The following is a 14,872-nucleotide window of genomic DNA, read 5'->3' as shown; positions in this document are numbered from 1 at the left end:
TCCTAGAAGAAAGATGGTGCTGAAGACTGCTCCTGACTGTCTCTTCCCAGCCCCACCCCCTGAATCCGCTTTACCCCCTCCCAGGTCTCAAGAAGAAGTAGATCCTCCAACTGGCCCTGCTGTTGGGAAAGGGAGTCAAATCTCCTCCCATGACTTTTTCCTTCAGAATCACAGGGAAGTTCCCAAGAAAGCACATACATGGTGACCTTTGACCCAGATGGGTCTGTACCCTAGGCCCTAGCCTCACAGAAGCAGCTGGGTCAGACCTGAGGCCTCATACCCTAAGAAAGTGATCAAGGCCAAGAGGGGATGAGGAAATCCATTCTTTTCTGGACAAGGAGGCTTCTCTCTCCTCTAAAGAGAACCTCAGAATGAGGTTGGAGGAATGCCCTTCACCCTGTGCCTCCTGAATCTCCCTAGGTCTGACGGGGAGTCAGGAGGAGGGGTAGTGGTGGGGTCACACCAATGGGAGGTCCTGATTGGAAATGGGGCACTTGTTTCCCTTCTTCCCCATGGGGACAGGAAAAAACACACTTCCTAGGAGAGGCAGGAAGCCACTGTACCCATCCAGCAGCTGGGAGGAGCCTAAGATCTGGAACCTAAGTCCTTTCCTTAATGAGCCCATGTGATCTGACCTTGAGGAGTTAAACAAGTAGGGGAGTGAACCAGAGGCAACACCAGTCCGTGACAGTCACAGGCAGAGGACCATCAGCTCTATGGGCAGGGGAGGAGAGCTCGGACCCATGGAGATGCCTTGGCACCTTCCCCATGGCTGGCCTGGCTGTTTAAAGAGACTCCTGTTCACAGGTGAGAGAGAGGCTGTGGGACCATTCCCTGAGCTGTGAGCTAGGGTTCAGGAGACCCTGCCTGACTCGTGGCCTTGAGGCAGGGGACACTGGTCTTCCCTTCCCTGAACCTTGGTTTTCTTACCTGTAAAATGAGGGTAAGTGTGGAGAGGGGGGATCTTTAGGATTCTGGATGATTTCATTCAGGAAGGAAGGAATGACAGAAATAGCATTTAGTAGCCACCTACTATGTACTGGAAAGGACAGCTAGGTGGTGCCACAGTGGATAGAGCTCCAGGCCCGGGGTCAGGTCCACTCATCTTCTTGAGTTCAAATCTGGCCTTGGATACTTATTAGCTGTGAGACCCTGGGCAAGTCCCTTATCCCTGTTTGCCTCAGTTTCCTCATATGTAAAATAAGCTGGAGAAGGAAATGGCAAAGCACTCCAGTATTTCTGCCAAGAAAACTCCAAATGGGGTCACTGTGATTAGCACTATGCTAATCATTGGGGAAGTAAATTAAAAAAAACAAAACAAGATAGCACCTGGCCTCAGGAAATTTTCATTTAATAGGAGAAAATGGCACAAATAGACTCTGGGGGGGGGGGGTAGGAAGGCCTTTGTTCAGGGAAGCCACAGGGTTGGTGAGGGGAGTCAATGATTGGCCCCAGACCTAGCGTTGGAAGTCATGGGGAGAAGAAAGAGGATGGAGATATATTGGGAGCATCATCATGATCTGGGTTAAGAAGTGGTGAAGGGGGGGGCGGCTAGGTGGCGCAGTAGATAAAGAACCGGCCTTGGATTCAGGAGTACCTGAGTTCAAATCCACTTGACTTACTAGCTGTGTGACCCTGGGCAAGTCACTTAACCCCCATTACCCAGCAAAAAAAAAAAAAAAAAAAAAGTGGTGAAGGAAGCCCAGGCAAGAGCTGGAGGCAGTCAAGGATATAAGAGAACTTGGGTTCAAGTTTTAGCTCTGCTCTTTACTAGCTCTGTGATATTGAGGGGAGGGTCACTATGTCTCCCTGGGCCTCAGTTTCCCCATCTGTGAAACAAGAGGGCTAGACTAGTTAGTCTTTTTTGGGGGGGGGTAGGGCAATGAGGGTTAAGTGACTTGCCCAGGATCACACAGCTAGTAAGTGTCAAGTGTCTGAGGTCAGATTCGAACTCAGGTCTTCCTGAATCCAGGGCTGGTGCTTTATCCACTGCGCCACCTAGCTGCCCCTCTAGACTAGGTAGTCTTAAGGGTCTTTCCAATTCTAGTGGCTAGAAGGCCAGCCTTGGAGTCAGGAAGACAAGGTTAAGTGCTGTTGTGACCCTGGGAAAGTCACTGCCTCTCAGCACCCTGGTCAATTGTCTAAGACTATAAACCCCAGAGAATGGGCTTGCCAGTGGCAGTGGAGGGAATTTTCCCACCAGGAAGTACCCTAGACCAGTGTAGTCACAGGTCTAGACCCTATGTGTATTGATGGACTCTAAATCCTGGGATCCTGAGGACCTATCTGGGGGCCTTGGATTGGAGGGAGGAAAGTCATCCCTGGGTATAGGAGGGACTGTCTGAGGGATCCAAGCTCTGGGGGAGGCAGGTCCTAGGTTTGAGGAGGACCTAGTAAACCCAAGTCTTCTTGGTTTGGGGGCAGGGAGAAGAGAAGGGAAGGGGCGAATAGAAGACAGGCCTAGGATGCCCTGAAACAACAGCCACTGGAAAGTAAAAGACACACCCAGATACTGGAGTTGGGGACCAGAAGGGGTTCTTAAAACCCCCTCAATTTACAGGTGGGGATATTACATGCCCCAAGACCCATAGGTAATAATAGCTAAAACAATCATCCCAAATGGGATTGTTTATTGTTATATATAACATTATTATATGAATATATTTTTAAAAATATGGAATTATTTATATCTACATATCATTTCTGGGTAAAAAGAATAATGTAGGGCAGCTAGGTGGCACAGTGGATAGAGCACCGGCCCTGGAGTCAGGAGGACCTGAGTTCAAATCTGGCCTCAGACACTTAACACTTACTAGCTGTGTGACCCTGGGCAAGTCACTTAACCCCAATTGCCTCACTAAAAAAAAAAAGAATAATGTACATGGTGTTTAGTATAAAATCCAAATACTATAGAAAATATAAAATGTAGATATTATTTTTAAATATGGGATTATTCATATTTTATTATTCATAAGTAAAATGATGATCCAGGTCCTCTGGTTATTGAGTCAGGGCTCCCTCTATCCTATTCCACTGCTTCCTTAGGGGGAGGCCTTGGATGTGAACCTCATTAGGACCAGCAGGATTATTATTATCCTCCCCCCTTCCCCTCTGGGACTCTCTGTTACTTTCCAGTTCTGCAAAATGAGATAGCTGGGCTGTCCCACACAGCAGCCTCATTCTGAGATGCCCAAGGGGGTCAGGTGTTTCATAAGGAGGGGTGGGGGTGCCTCCCTCAGGCACTTCTTTTTTTTTTTTTTTTTTTTTTTTTTTTAGTGAGGCAATTGGGGTTAAGCGACTTGCCCAGGGTTGCACAGCTAGTAAGTGTTAAGTGTCTGAGGCTGGCCTTGAACTCAGGTACTCCTGACTCCAGGGCCCGTGCTCTATCCACTGCGCCACCTAGCTGCCCCCCTCAGGCACTTCTGATGAGAGCCCCACCTCTGAGGTCACAGGCAGGGAGGAGATGCCAATTATTGAGGTTAGGATGAGAGATGGAAGTTTTTGGAGAAGGAAGATCCCAGACTTGGGGATTCAGAGTGGGGGTGGGGTCCAGAGGATGGGTGAGGGGATCGCAGAGAAAAGGAGGGGGCATCTCTAGAGCCTCTCAGAGATGCCAGAGATTTCCCTGGGCTACTCTAATAACCTTAGACAAATCCTTGAACTTCTGGCCTTGGGTCCTCCCCTGAATAAGGAGGGAGGGAACTGAAGGAGATATCTCTAATGGCCTTGGCAGGCCAAAATCCTCAGTGCAATCCGGGGTCATTATCTCTCTGGCCAAGTGTCAGGGAGAAAAGGAAGGAGGGAAAGGGGAAGAGGGGGGGGGAGGGAGAGAGAGACAGAGACAGAGAGAGAGGGAGAGGAAGAAGAAGGGAAAGATAGAGAGGGAGAGAGGGAGGGAGAGAGGGAAAGAGGAAAGGAAGGAAGGAAGGAAGAATAGAAAGAGAGAGGGAGAGAGAAGGAAGGAAGGAGGAAGGGAGACAGGGAAGGAGAGAGGGAAGGAGGCAAGGATAGGGAGGGAGGGAGAGGAGGGAGAGAAGTAAGTCAGGGACCAGCTCAAAGACACAATGAAGTTGAAAATGGGGAGATCCTTGGGCTTCAGGTACAGCCAGGTCATGTTCTGACCCTCAGGGACTTTCCAGTTGACTCCATAACCTTGGGCAAGTTACTCTCTCTGCCTGGATGTCATTTCCTTCCTCTGCAAGATGTAGAGGCTGGACAAAAGCATCTTCAAGGATCCCAGCCCTAGAGCTGGGCCAGCCCTGAGAAGCCATCTAGTCCAACCCCTTCATTTTACAGGTGAGGAAACTGAGGCTCAGAGAGATTAAACCACATATTCAAGGTCACACAGTCAGTAAGGAACAGAGCCAGTTCTAGAACCTGTGATCCATGATTGGCTAAGGGCCCACAGCCTTACCTGCTCTTCTCCAAGTCTTGCCCTGGGTGACACTAAAAGTCTGAGGCACATTTGAACACTGGTCTTCCTCATTCCTGGTCAAGTCACTTCATTAGGACCAGGTCATGAGTGTAGGTCCTCTCCATACCAGGAAGTAAGTGTCAGAGCTGGGATTGGAACACAGGGCTTCTGGCTCCAAGTTCTCAGCCCAGTGGATTCTAGGGGAAAGCTTTAGGCCCGGGGGTTGGTTCTGAAGAGATGGCTCTCCCTGAGAGATGCCCCCAGGACAGGTGGCAGGTCCCACCCTTCTCTGGGCTGGGGGTGGGGGGCATGATTCTGCCTTCAGTTGTCCATCCCTGTCTCCAGGGTATCTGCTTTCATCCATCCCAAAGTATCTGAGCAAAGTCACACAGATGATGAGTCATAATTAGTGACAGTCATGTATTTGTAACAGGTCAAACTATCTCCTTTTCCCTAGTCCCTTAGGAAGATGAATGAATTAATGAATGAGTGAGTGAGTGAATGAATGAATGAATGAGCATTTATTAAACACTTGCTGTGTGCAAACTTAGGAGGGGGCCAGAGGGGCTGACCTTGTCTTTCTCCCTTTCTTCTCAGCTACAATCTTCAGCTCTTCCATCCAGCTAGCTTCTTCAGCCCAACTGAGCATAGCACCTATTCCTTCTCATGGGTCAGTTGGGAGCAATGTCACCCTGTCTGTCCATGGGATCCCAAAGGAGCCTCAGAGTTATTCCTGGTTCCGGCAGATGGCGGAGGAATCCAACAAGATTGTCAGCTATGCAGTCCAGTCGGGAGAGCAGACTCAAGGACTAGACCACACTGGCCGGGAGAGCATTTTTCCAAATGGCTCCCTTCTTATCACCAATCTCACTTCCAGAGATGATGGTGTTTACATCGTACAAGTTGCCATTGCGCATTTGAAGCCTGTGTTGGGACGGGGACGTTTGCAGATCAGTGGTAAGAGCCTTCCCAAGAACTAAGATCATCCAACCCATTTCTGAAAGATTTTCTCTTCTTCTGGAGACAGAGAACCCTCCCAGTGTCTGGATTTCATAATAATGGCGAGGCACCCTGTGGATCACTGACAAACTCATGGACCGTGCCTATTCTGATGGAGTGTAAACTACCTGAGGGGAAGGGCAGTTCCAATTTTGTCTTTGTATCTTGTGTGCTTGGCAGAGTCCATAAGAAATGTTTTTTGATTGGTTGGCTGATTCATCTGAGCATGAGGGAAAGAATGAAGAAAGGGTAGAGGATCATACAGCCAGTAAGAAGTATTTATTAAGCTTGTATTAAATGACTAAGGCTGGATTTGAACTCAGGTTTTCCTGACTCCAGGCCCAACACTGTCCACTGCACCATGTAGCTGCTCAGATTCTAGCTGCCCTTTCGACTCATGCTGTTCATCCTGATATATAGAAGTTCTCAAGATGTGTCCTGGCCCCACCTCTTAAGCCCTGCCTTCCAGCCATTCTCTACATTTCTTTTACTGGAGAAAACAAGGCTCAGGCTTTGTTTCTCCCCCCACCTAACCCCTTACCCCCTTCCATGAACTTCTCTGCTTCTCTCTGACTTTCTGGTCTCTTCAAGGTTCAAGTCGGATGCCACCTTCTCCAGGAAGCCCCAGCCCTGACCTCCTTGGCACCCAGGGAATCCTCCCTTCCCTATTGTTCAGAGCCCATCTGAAGATCTGCATTCCCTGAGAGCCTCGCCCCTAGCATTCTCCCATGGGGAACCATCCCTGTTCTGACCTGATAATACCAGAGGCTCTCCCACAGGCCCTTGTGTCCAGTTATCTGCAGCCCTGCTTTTCCTCCCCCTCACAGAACATGAGTTCCCTTGGGTCAAAGTCTTAGCCTTCACACCCCACAAGGCTGAGAACAAAGTGTCCTCCATTCACCTGGGTTCAAGTCTCAGCTCGGTCAGACTTGTAGTGAGACCTTGGATGAGTCCCTTCTCTTTGGGCTCCAGGGGCTGGACACCACAACCCCAGATTCAGGGACTCAGGGACTCAGGTCTTCAGGCTTCAGTCTCAGACTGTCCCCTCTCTTCCCTTGGCAGATTCTCTCAAGACCTCCCACTTTGGGTTAGTCGCCAGCATTGTCCTCGGAGCCCTGGCTGGTGGGGTCATCATGGGTGTCCTGGGCTACTTCTTCTTCAAGCGAACTCGAGGGTAAGAACTGATCAATAAATAGACTCTAGTGGGACCCATTCCTTTCTGGGGCACAGGCATAAGCCCAGCCCTGCTCATTAATTCAACCTCCCTGGGGCCTCTGACCTTATCCTCAGCCAAGTGCGAGGATAAGGTCCATCATCTTAGCCCAAGTCACAATCCTTGACTGGCATCCAACTGCTGGGAGATTGGTGCCTCGCCTTGTTCTCACCCATCCCCTGGGTGAATGGGGTCCTGCCCTAGACCCAACCCTTTGCCTAGGTTCCCGAGTCCCAGTTCTAAAACCCTGTGCGGCTGATCCCTTCCCAAGAACCTCTTTCTTAGTCTATCAGAGAGATCCCCTGTTTGAGCCTTTCTAATGAGCTTACTCTCACTTTGTACTTCCAGCTAGGACCATTGCTCCCCCTCCCCCCCCTCCCCAGTTATAGCCTTGGCCTTGGTATGCTTCCTGGAACTTGGGTTTTGGCCTGTACCTCTCTGTTTCTCCTGGGGATTGGAGTCCTGCACCTAAACCCCAGCCCTCCTTACCCCACACCTCAAGCTGGTTTTTGTTCTAAAGGAACATTTTTCTGAATGTCCTTCCTGCCTCATCCCACATGCCTGCTGAGACTCCCCACACCCCCTGCCTGCCCCCAACTCCAGTTCCCATGATTTCCCTGTTTCCAATTGCCTGCATACAGACTCCCATGATGTCATACTCAATACACCCACCAGGTCCCATGTGTTGTTCCCCATCCCACCCCCACTTCACCTCTTCCTATTTCCTGAAGCTTCATTTCCTGATGTGAGCTGCCTGGGTTCCCTTCTACTATATTGACTACTACATTGACATTGACATTAACACCTACACACACACACACACACACACACACACACATGTATACATATATACACACTTATGTGTGTGAGGTATTTAGTATATGTATATATATATATATAATATACATATATTAAACAATATTTAGATATTTATGATATTTATGATTCTGAATTTAGCCACCAAACGAAAATTCCCACATTCAAATGAGAACAAAGAGAGTTATTTGTGAGATGGCACATCTCAGCTACATAGTTTGATCTTTTAAAAAAGTAAATTTGTATTGGTGTTTTTGCATTGCCTAAAATTTCCACTGTATCCCTCCCCTCTGAGAGAGGGGAGAGTTAGCCCTTATATGTTATATCCCTTATAACAAAAATTTTTTTAAAGAAAAAGACAAGTAGAGGAAAAGTCAAACTAATTGATACTGGAGGAAAACTAACCCAACAATGGACACTATGTATGTAGTGTTCCACAGCAGAGGAATGAGTGGGAAAGTATCTTCTTCTATCTCTTCTTTGGGAATGACAGATTGCTTTTTTAAAAAGTATCTAATAGAATCAACATGTTACTTCCAAAGCTGTCTGTCTTCCTTGCCTCTGTTTCTTTCTGAACTTCCTTCTGTTCTCTTTTGTGTATTTAAAAAATGTTTCCATGACCCTCTTCTTTTTATTTATTTTTTGACAACACTATCTCCTCCCGTTATTCCATGATGAAAATAAAAAGTCTTTGTAACAGATTAACAGAGTCAAGCAAAATATTCATACAGGGGTTATGTCTGAAAAAAAATCTGTTTCATTCTGTCTCCTTGAGTCCATCCAGCCCCTGTCAGTGGGTGAGTAGCAAGCTGTATTAGAGCTCCTCTAGAATCGTGGTTGGTCATTACATTGATGAGAGTTCCTAAGTCTTTCCAAGCTGTTTGTCTTTACAATATTGCTATTGTATACTCTCTGGGTTTTACTCACCTTACCCTGCATCAGTTCATTCAGGTCTTCTCAGATTTCTCTAAAACCTTCTCATTTTTCCTTTTCTGCCTTCTTCCTGATGCACCTTCCTCATATCTACTATGGACTCTTCCTTGGCTGACAGTCCCAATGCCTTAGCTCTGAATGCCTACAAGGCTTCCATGCTACCAACTGACCCCTCTCTCCTGTTTCCTTTCATGCCTTGTCCTCCACTCCACCCTCTACTCCTTCTAGGACATCCCCTATCGACCACTCTTATACTGGCACTGCCTACTCCCAGACTCCCCAGAATTCTACCCAGCTGTCAGAAATTCTTCCACCTCTCACTGCCAGGATGCTCACCCAGGAGGTCTTCTTATTCTCCCAGGCTTGACCTATGTCATTGCCAACCAACTGTTGGCACCAATAAGCTCTCTAACTGACCGGATGGCCTGGCTATGCCTCTGACCTTGGCAGTTATCAGCATGGGAATGGGAGTACAGGTGGGAATGAAGAGATTTTTTCATATGGAAGCAGTGTTCTTCCCTCTCCTGGATCTACAGGTCTCCACAGACCACGAGAGGAGATTCTGTCCGAAGACGAAGGAATCATTCTATAAATCGGAATAATGGTGAGTTTCTGAGTTTGAGAAGGGAAGGGTCTGTTGGGGCTGCCCCTTCCCCATCTGAGAGTAAACCAGTGTGACTTAGTGTGATGAATACTTTAGTTAGAGTTGGGAGTCTGATTACAGAGTCCTAGCTCTAAAGCTCACTGTGAGACTCTGGAGGAGTCACAAGACTCTCTGAACCTTAGTTTCATTATCTGTAAAATGGGGGTACTCACACATGTCCCGCTTTCCTTCAGATTCTTATTGCATTTTTAACTCACTTGGGAATGCTTTTCCTATATATATCACAACAGGTCAATTCATGGGTCATTGGAGAATACCCCCTCCCCCCCAGTTAAGGTATTCTTGGCTGGTTTAATACAGATATTCCAAGTCAAATAGATCTATATTCTCATTGATGAGGGTGTTTCCTACAGGGACAGAGAACCCAGTCTCTCTGTGGACTCTCTTCCATGTGCCCCCAGGATAAGTTCGCCACAAGAGAGGGTGTTAAGTTCACCCAACATATGGGAGAGGGGGTGGAGTATTCCTGGATCTCTCTCCTCATCCAAAATGTACCAGTGAAATATGTGAGTTGTCACTGAACTACAGAGCTGGAAGGGACCCCAGTAGTCATCTAGTCTAGCACATATGAGAAGGGAAGGCCCACTATAACATACCCTGACAAGTGGTCTTCCAGCCTTGACTAGAAGAGCTCCAGTCAAGAGGAACCTTGCCTGTCTCAAGGTAACCTGTTCTACTCTGGACAACTCTCATTGGTAGGAGGCTTTTTCCTGACCTCAAGCCTTAATCTGCCTCTGGGCGTCTTCTCCCCCTTTATTTTGTTTTTTGTTTTTGTGGGACAATGAGGGTTAAGTGACTTGCCCAGGGTCACACAGCTAGTAGTGTCAAGTGTCTGAGGCTGGATTTGAACTCAGGTCCTCCTGAATCCAGGGCCAGTGCTCTATCCACTGTGCCACCTAGCTGCCCTGGGCATCTTCTGCCTATGACGCCTGATCCTGCTCTCTTGGGGGTCAAACAAGTCAAGTCTAATCCCTTTTTTACATGACAGCCCTTCAAATACCTGAAAATAGCTCTTCTGCCACCCCCATCTCTATCTTTTATTCTTCAGCCTAAACATCTCCAGCTCCTTCAACCACTCCTCATATAACATGAATTCCAGGCCCTCTGCCTTCTGGTGACAATCCAGTGGACACTCTCATGTCCTTCCTAACCTTTGTTAGTCAGAACTGAGCACAATACTCCAGTCAGTAAGTCAGTCGATAAACAATATTAAGCATCTTCTATGTGCCAGGCATTATGCTAAGCGCTGGGGATACAATATTAAAAAGAAAGGCTCTGCCCTCCATGAGTTTACAATCTAATAAGGGAAACAGGACACTCAAAAGAATATGTTCTGACTGCATCAAAGTCCATACAGGGCAATTTTTTCCTTATTCCTGGAAATTGTGCCTCTCCCAATGCAACCCAAGATCACGCTTTTGGCCACCACATCACCCTGATGACTTGAAGTCCACTGAAACCACTAGTTCTTTTTTTAGAGAAGCTCTTGTCTGTTCATGTTTCTCCTGAAAAGTTGATTGCACCCAAGGGCAAGACTTTTCATTTGTCCCTATGGCATTTCATCTTAATAGCTTTAGCACAATGCTTGAGCCCACCCAGCCCTTTTCTGGAAACTAACTCTGTCATCCAGTGTGTTTCTTCTCCCAGCTCTGGGATTCTGTGATATTTATTTCCGAGGATCAAAGATGTGTCTATGAAACACCCTGTAACCTTTAAAATGGTATGGAAATTCAACTATTATCATTATTGTTGTTGTTGTTTTCTGAACTTGTGATTTCATCAATGGTCCAAGGCAAGGTTCCTCTGCCAATGTAGACAGGTACCTGCTCCACAACTGAAAAGCTCAGAGAGCTGTCTGGGACACTAAGATTTTCAGAGGGTCACAGAGCCAAGCATTGATGGCTAGACTTGAACCTTGGTCTTCCTGCCTCTGAAGCCAACTTTCCAGCCACCAGATCAGCCTACCTCTCAGACTCATTGCCATTGATAACAATGATGAGCAATTGCCACTCTCCATGACTATTTCCACATCTCATATATGTTCCCTCCCTCCTCTAATAGCCTAGAATAGAGGAGGTGTGCCCAGGGGCCTTGCTCCTGAGGTCCTCTCCCCCTTTAGCAATTTACATCTCACCTTGGAGAGAGACATAGAGACAGTTCTGGTCCTTGAGGTTCAGAGAGGACTTCCTGTCTGGATTTCCCCCCCTCCAGGTGGAGAAGATATCGTATATGAAAACCATCAGTGGCATCGAGGCATCACCCTGACTACTCAGGTGAGAACACCCTCATTCTTGGCCCCAGGTCCCTGGCTATGTCAATTTCTCCTCTCACTTCCTCTCTGGCATAGATTCTCCTCACAGAACAGTGTTCTCATTAGAAAGACCCATAGACTCTGGCATGTTAGAGCTAGGGGAGTCTTCAAAGCATAGCATGTCAGAGGGCAGTGTTGGAAGTATGTAGGAATTGGGAGGAACCCTAGAACATGGATTGTCAGAGCTAAGATGGACCTTAGAATAGAGAATGTCAGCAGGGAGGGACTTAGAAGTTATCTCATACAGTCCCTTCATTTTACTATTGAGAGAACTGAGGTCCAAAAAAGATTAAGTGACTTGCTCAAGGTCTCATGGGTAGTGAGTAGGAGAGTCGGAGTTCTTTTCCCATTGCTTCACCTTGGATTTCCCCCTCATAAATCAGTGATGAACCCCATCCCTCCAACAGGAAAAGCAGCCTCTTCTCTCTGGTACATCTGTATGTCACAGAGCCCTAAGCACATGAGGAAAGCACATCTTGTGTAAGCAGTGTGCCATGCAAGCAACCAGACAAGCCTACTAACTGTACATAGTGTTTTTACTCATAGCCATAGACTCAACGAAAGGGAAGAAATAGCAATATGTTTAAACATCTTCCACAGCTTTCCCCATAGTCAAGCCTTCAATCGATGCACATTTATTAAGCGACTACTATCTGCCAGGCATTTTGCTAGGGTCTGGGAATCCAAGGACAAAACTGAAATAGTCACTGTCCTCAAAGTGCTTACATTCCAATGAGGGAGATAACATATAAACATAAATATATGCATATATAACATATATCTTCAGGGGGATTAAATATATTCACATATAATATGTTTATATTTAGGGAAATAAATCTCTGCATATGCAATATTCATACACAGACAAAAAACAAGAGTTCCTGAATTCAAGAAACTTACCATTTCTTGGGTGGGGGGGGGCACACAAACTGTACATAGACTATTTAGGAACATATGATGTGTATACATACACAAACATATATGTACTTACACGAATATGAAGCACTCTGAATACTGCATACATGTATAAAAATATTATATGTGTGTATATCAACATATATACATCTATAAATGTTGTCTCACCATTAGAATGAATGCATGTTCTGATGTATACAAAATGGATTCATGATGGACAGAGGGTAATTTCAGGAGGGAAGGGGAAAGGGAATAAATATTTATATGGTACCTACTAGGTGCCAGGCATTGTGCTAAGTGGAAGGTTGAACTTAAGCCAAGTCCTTTAAACACACTCAGCTCCCGGGAACTTTAGGGAAGATAAAGGCCAGTTGTTGAATCCTACCAAACACTGCTGCCACCCTTATACAAGGAGGGAACAAAGTGAATTCAACCAATAAAGCATGGATCCTAAATGCTGTCCTACTTGTGGTCTTCAGGAGGGTCTTGGTTAAGGTTATGAGGGACTAAGCAGCTCAAAGTGAATTAGTGCCCTGTGACCCTTCAGCATCTCCTCCCTCATCATGTAAGCCAGCTGCCAACCCAAAGGCCACAAGCTGATAAGGGAAAACTGGAGTCAAGGCCTGAGAATTGTCTTCTCATGCCCACCACCATCTTGCTTTTTCTTACGCCTGCATTGAATCATAGACGTAGGTCTCAGAATTAATCCCTAAGGTTAATACTTCCTTTGTAATCTTATGTATCTTATTTTATACATTTAAAAGCCAATTCTGTACTTCATCAGACTGTCAAAGGCATCCACGACACCAAAAAAGTTAAGCAACCCCCAAATTCTAGTTTATGTCCATCATTTACATCTCAGGAAACTGAGGTTCAGAGAGATTGAGTGACTTGCCCAATGCCATGCAGGCAGTAACAGAGGTGAGATTTGAACTCAGTTCCTCTGCCTGAAGAGCCAGTGCTCTTTCCATCATGCTACACTGCCCACTGTCACATTGGTGCTCCCTGGTGCTCTTTTCCTTCTCCATCCCTGAGTCTTGGCAAAATGAGGGGATGGAGGGAGGATGGTGCTACCCATGTCTCTTATTTTTTCACAGGGAGAAGACTTGTCATCCATTTTCTCTCCAGAGATATTGGAGGCTCCTCACCAGGTACTGTGAGGTCAAGGATCGTGGATTTGAGCTTTTAAAAAGGGCCTTAGAGATCTTATAATTCTTCCCCATCTTTTTATTTTCAGTCAGTCAATGAACATTTTTTGAGCACCTACTATGTGTCACCACTGTGCTAAAGGCTGAGAATACACATGAAAATTTTTAAAAGTTTTTTACTTCAAGGAGCTTAAATCTAATGACCACACACACAGAGATGTTGAAAAAGGATGGGGGGTGGGGCAGCTAGATGGCACAGTGGATAAAGAACTGGCCCTGAGGACCTGAGTTCAAATGCGGCCTCAGCCACTTGATACTTACTAGCTGTGTGACCCTGGGCAAGTCACTTAACCTTCATTGCCCCACCCCCCAAAAAAAAAAATTTTTTAAAAGAAGAAAAGAAAAAGGATGGGGAGAGAAGTACCTTGGGGTGGGGAGGAGGTCATGATTGAGAAGTTAAAGGAATATAGCTGGGTGGGAAATGAAGAGATGCCTGGCCTGAGCTCCTTCCTTAAATGGAGGTTTGGGGAAGAACCCATTGTCCTGCCCACTAATCGGTGGGGCAGAAGTTACTGGGAGGAAACTGAGGCTGAGAGAGTTCATTGATTTGTTCATAGTTATAAAAGAAGTTATCAGCAGAACTGCAACTCAAGTCTGAGTCTTGTGACTGCCAGTTTCAGCCATCTCTCCTCTTCTCACAGGCACTGGACGTCAGCAAAATGGATGTTTATGATGAGGTCAGGGTCTGGCCAACAGTCCAGGCACCTAGGGGAGAGGGCGGACCCCTGAGAGGATGAGGCTGTCCTTCTGTTTTTCCCTTCTGGGATCACCTCCTTCGCTTGGGATCCAGAAACATTCCACAGAGACAGGACGCATTCTGTGGCGGAAAAGAGCGTTCACTCAGTAAAACTCAGGAGAGTCTCTCCCTGGACCCCAAGGATCACCTGCCTTCAGTGTGACCATGGGCCCAGGTCCTGCCTGGAGATCCCGTCACATCCTTAGGCTTCAGATTTAGAGGTCGTTGTCTAGTGGCAACAGGGACTATATAAAATCAAAGCATCAGAGAAGGGGAGATGGCGGGGTATGCTTAGGATATTAGAACATGGTATGACAGAACTGGGAGAAACCTTTGAAAAGAGAACATGAGAGCTCCCAGGGAACAGTAATGTTCTAGGTTCTGTTTTCAAGGGCTCACCCTTTACTCCCCAGCTGTGATCGTCTATGTTCTATGGTCCCTCCCAGCTCTGCCATTCTAGAGATATGATCTGATTAGTGTAGACTTTTATCTCCCTTGTTCTAGGTACTTTATTTTTATGAATTCAGCCCAAGGATGGCATTAATTTAATTCCATTCAATAAACAGATATTGTCTATTTGCCACATAGTAGGTACTTAGGAGTTGAGGTACAACACTAGATGCTGGAACCACAGAGACAAAAAACAGTCTTCCTGCCCTCAGG

The 14,872-nt window shown here is 46.5% G+C and overlaps 1 protein-coding gene across 1 annotated transcript; it reads left to right on the top strand.

Moving 5' to 3' along the window:
• The first annotated feature begins 743 nt into the window (after positions 1 to 743).
• LOC122748254 (carcinoembryonic antigen-related cell adhesion molecule 3-like) lies at positions 744 to 14,210 on the top strand. The gene is made up of 7 exons (XM_043993921.1): positions 744 to 807; positions 5,012 to 5,371; positions 6,476 to 6,587; positions 8,912 to 8,979; positions 11,251 to 11,312; positions 13,363 to 13,416; positions 14,115 to 14,210. The coding sequence occupies exons 1-7, from the start codon at positions 744 to 746 to the stop codon at positions 14,208 to 14,210; spliced, it is 816 nt and encodes a 271-aa protein (XP_043849856.1).
• The last annotated feature ends 662 nt before the right edge of the window (positions 14,211 to 14,872 follow it).

The sequence above is a fragment of the Dromiciops gliroides genome, chromosome 3 (genome assembly GCF_019393635.1).
Source record: "Dromiciops gliroides isolate mDroGli1 chromosome 3, mDroGli1.pri, whole genome shotgun sequence".
Lineage (NCBI taxonomy): Eukaryota > Metazoa > Chordata > Mammalia > Microbiotheria > Microbiotheriidae > Dromiciops > Dromiciops gliroides.
This window is presented reverse-complemented; position numbering and strand designations above follow the sequence as displayed.

What these genes read in the sequence shown, in the direction of transcription:
- LOC122748254 (XM_043993921.1), top strand. Translation starts at nt 744, where the DNA reads ATGGAGATGCCTTGGCACCTTCCCCATGGCTGGCCTGGCTGTTTAAAG. An exon ending in GGGACGTTTGCAGATCAGTG is followed by an intron (nt 5,372 to 6,475) that starts GTAAGAGCCTTC and finishes TTCCCTTGGCAG; the next exon opens with ATTCTCTCAAGACCTCCCAC. An exon ending in TTCTATAAATCGGAATAATG is followed by an intron (nt 8,980 to 11,250) that starts GTGAGTTTCTGA and finishes CCCCCCCTCCAG; the next exon opens with GTGGAGAAGATATCGTATAT.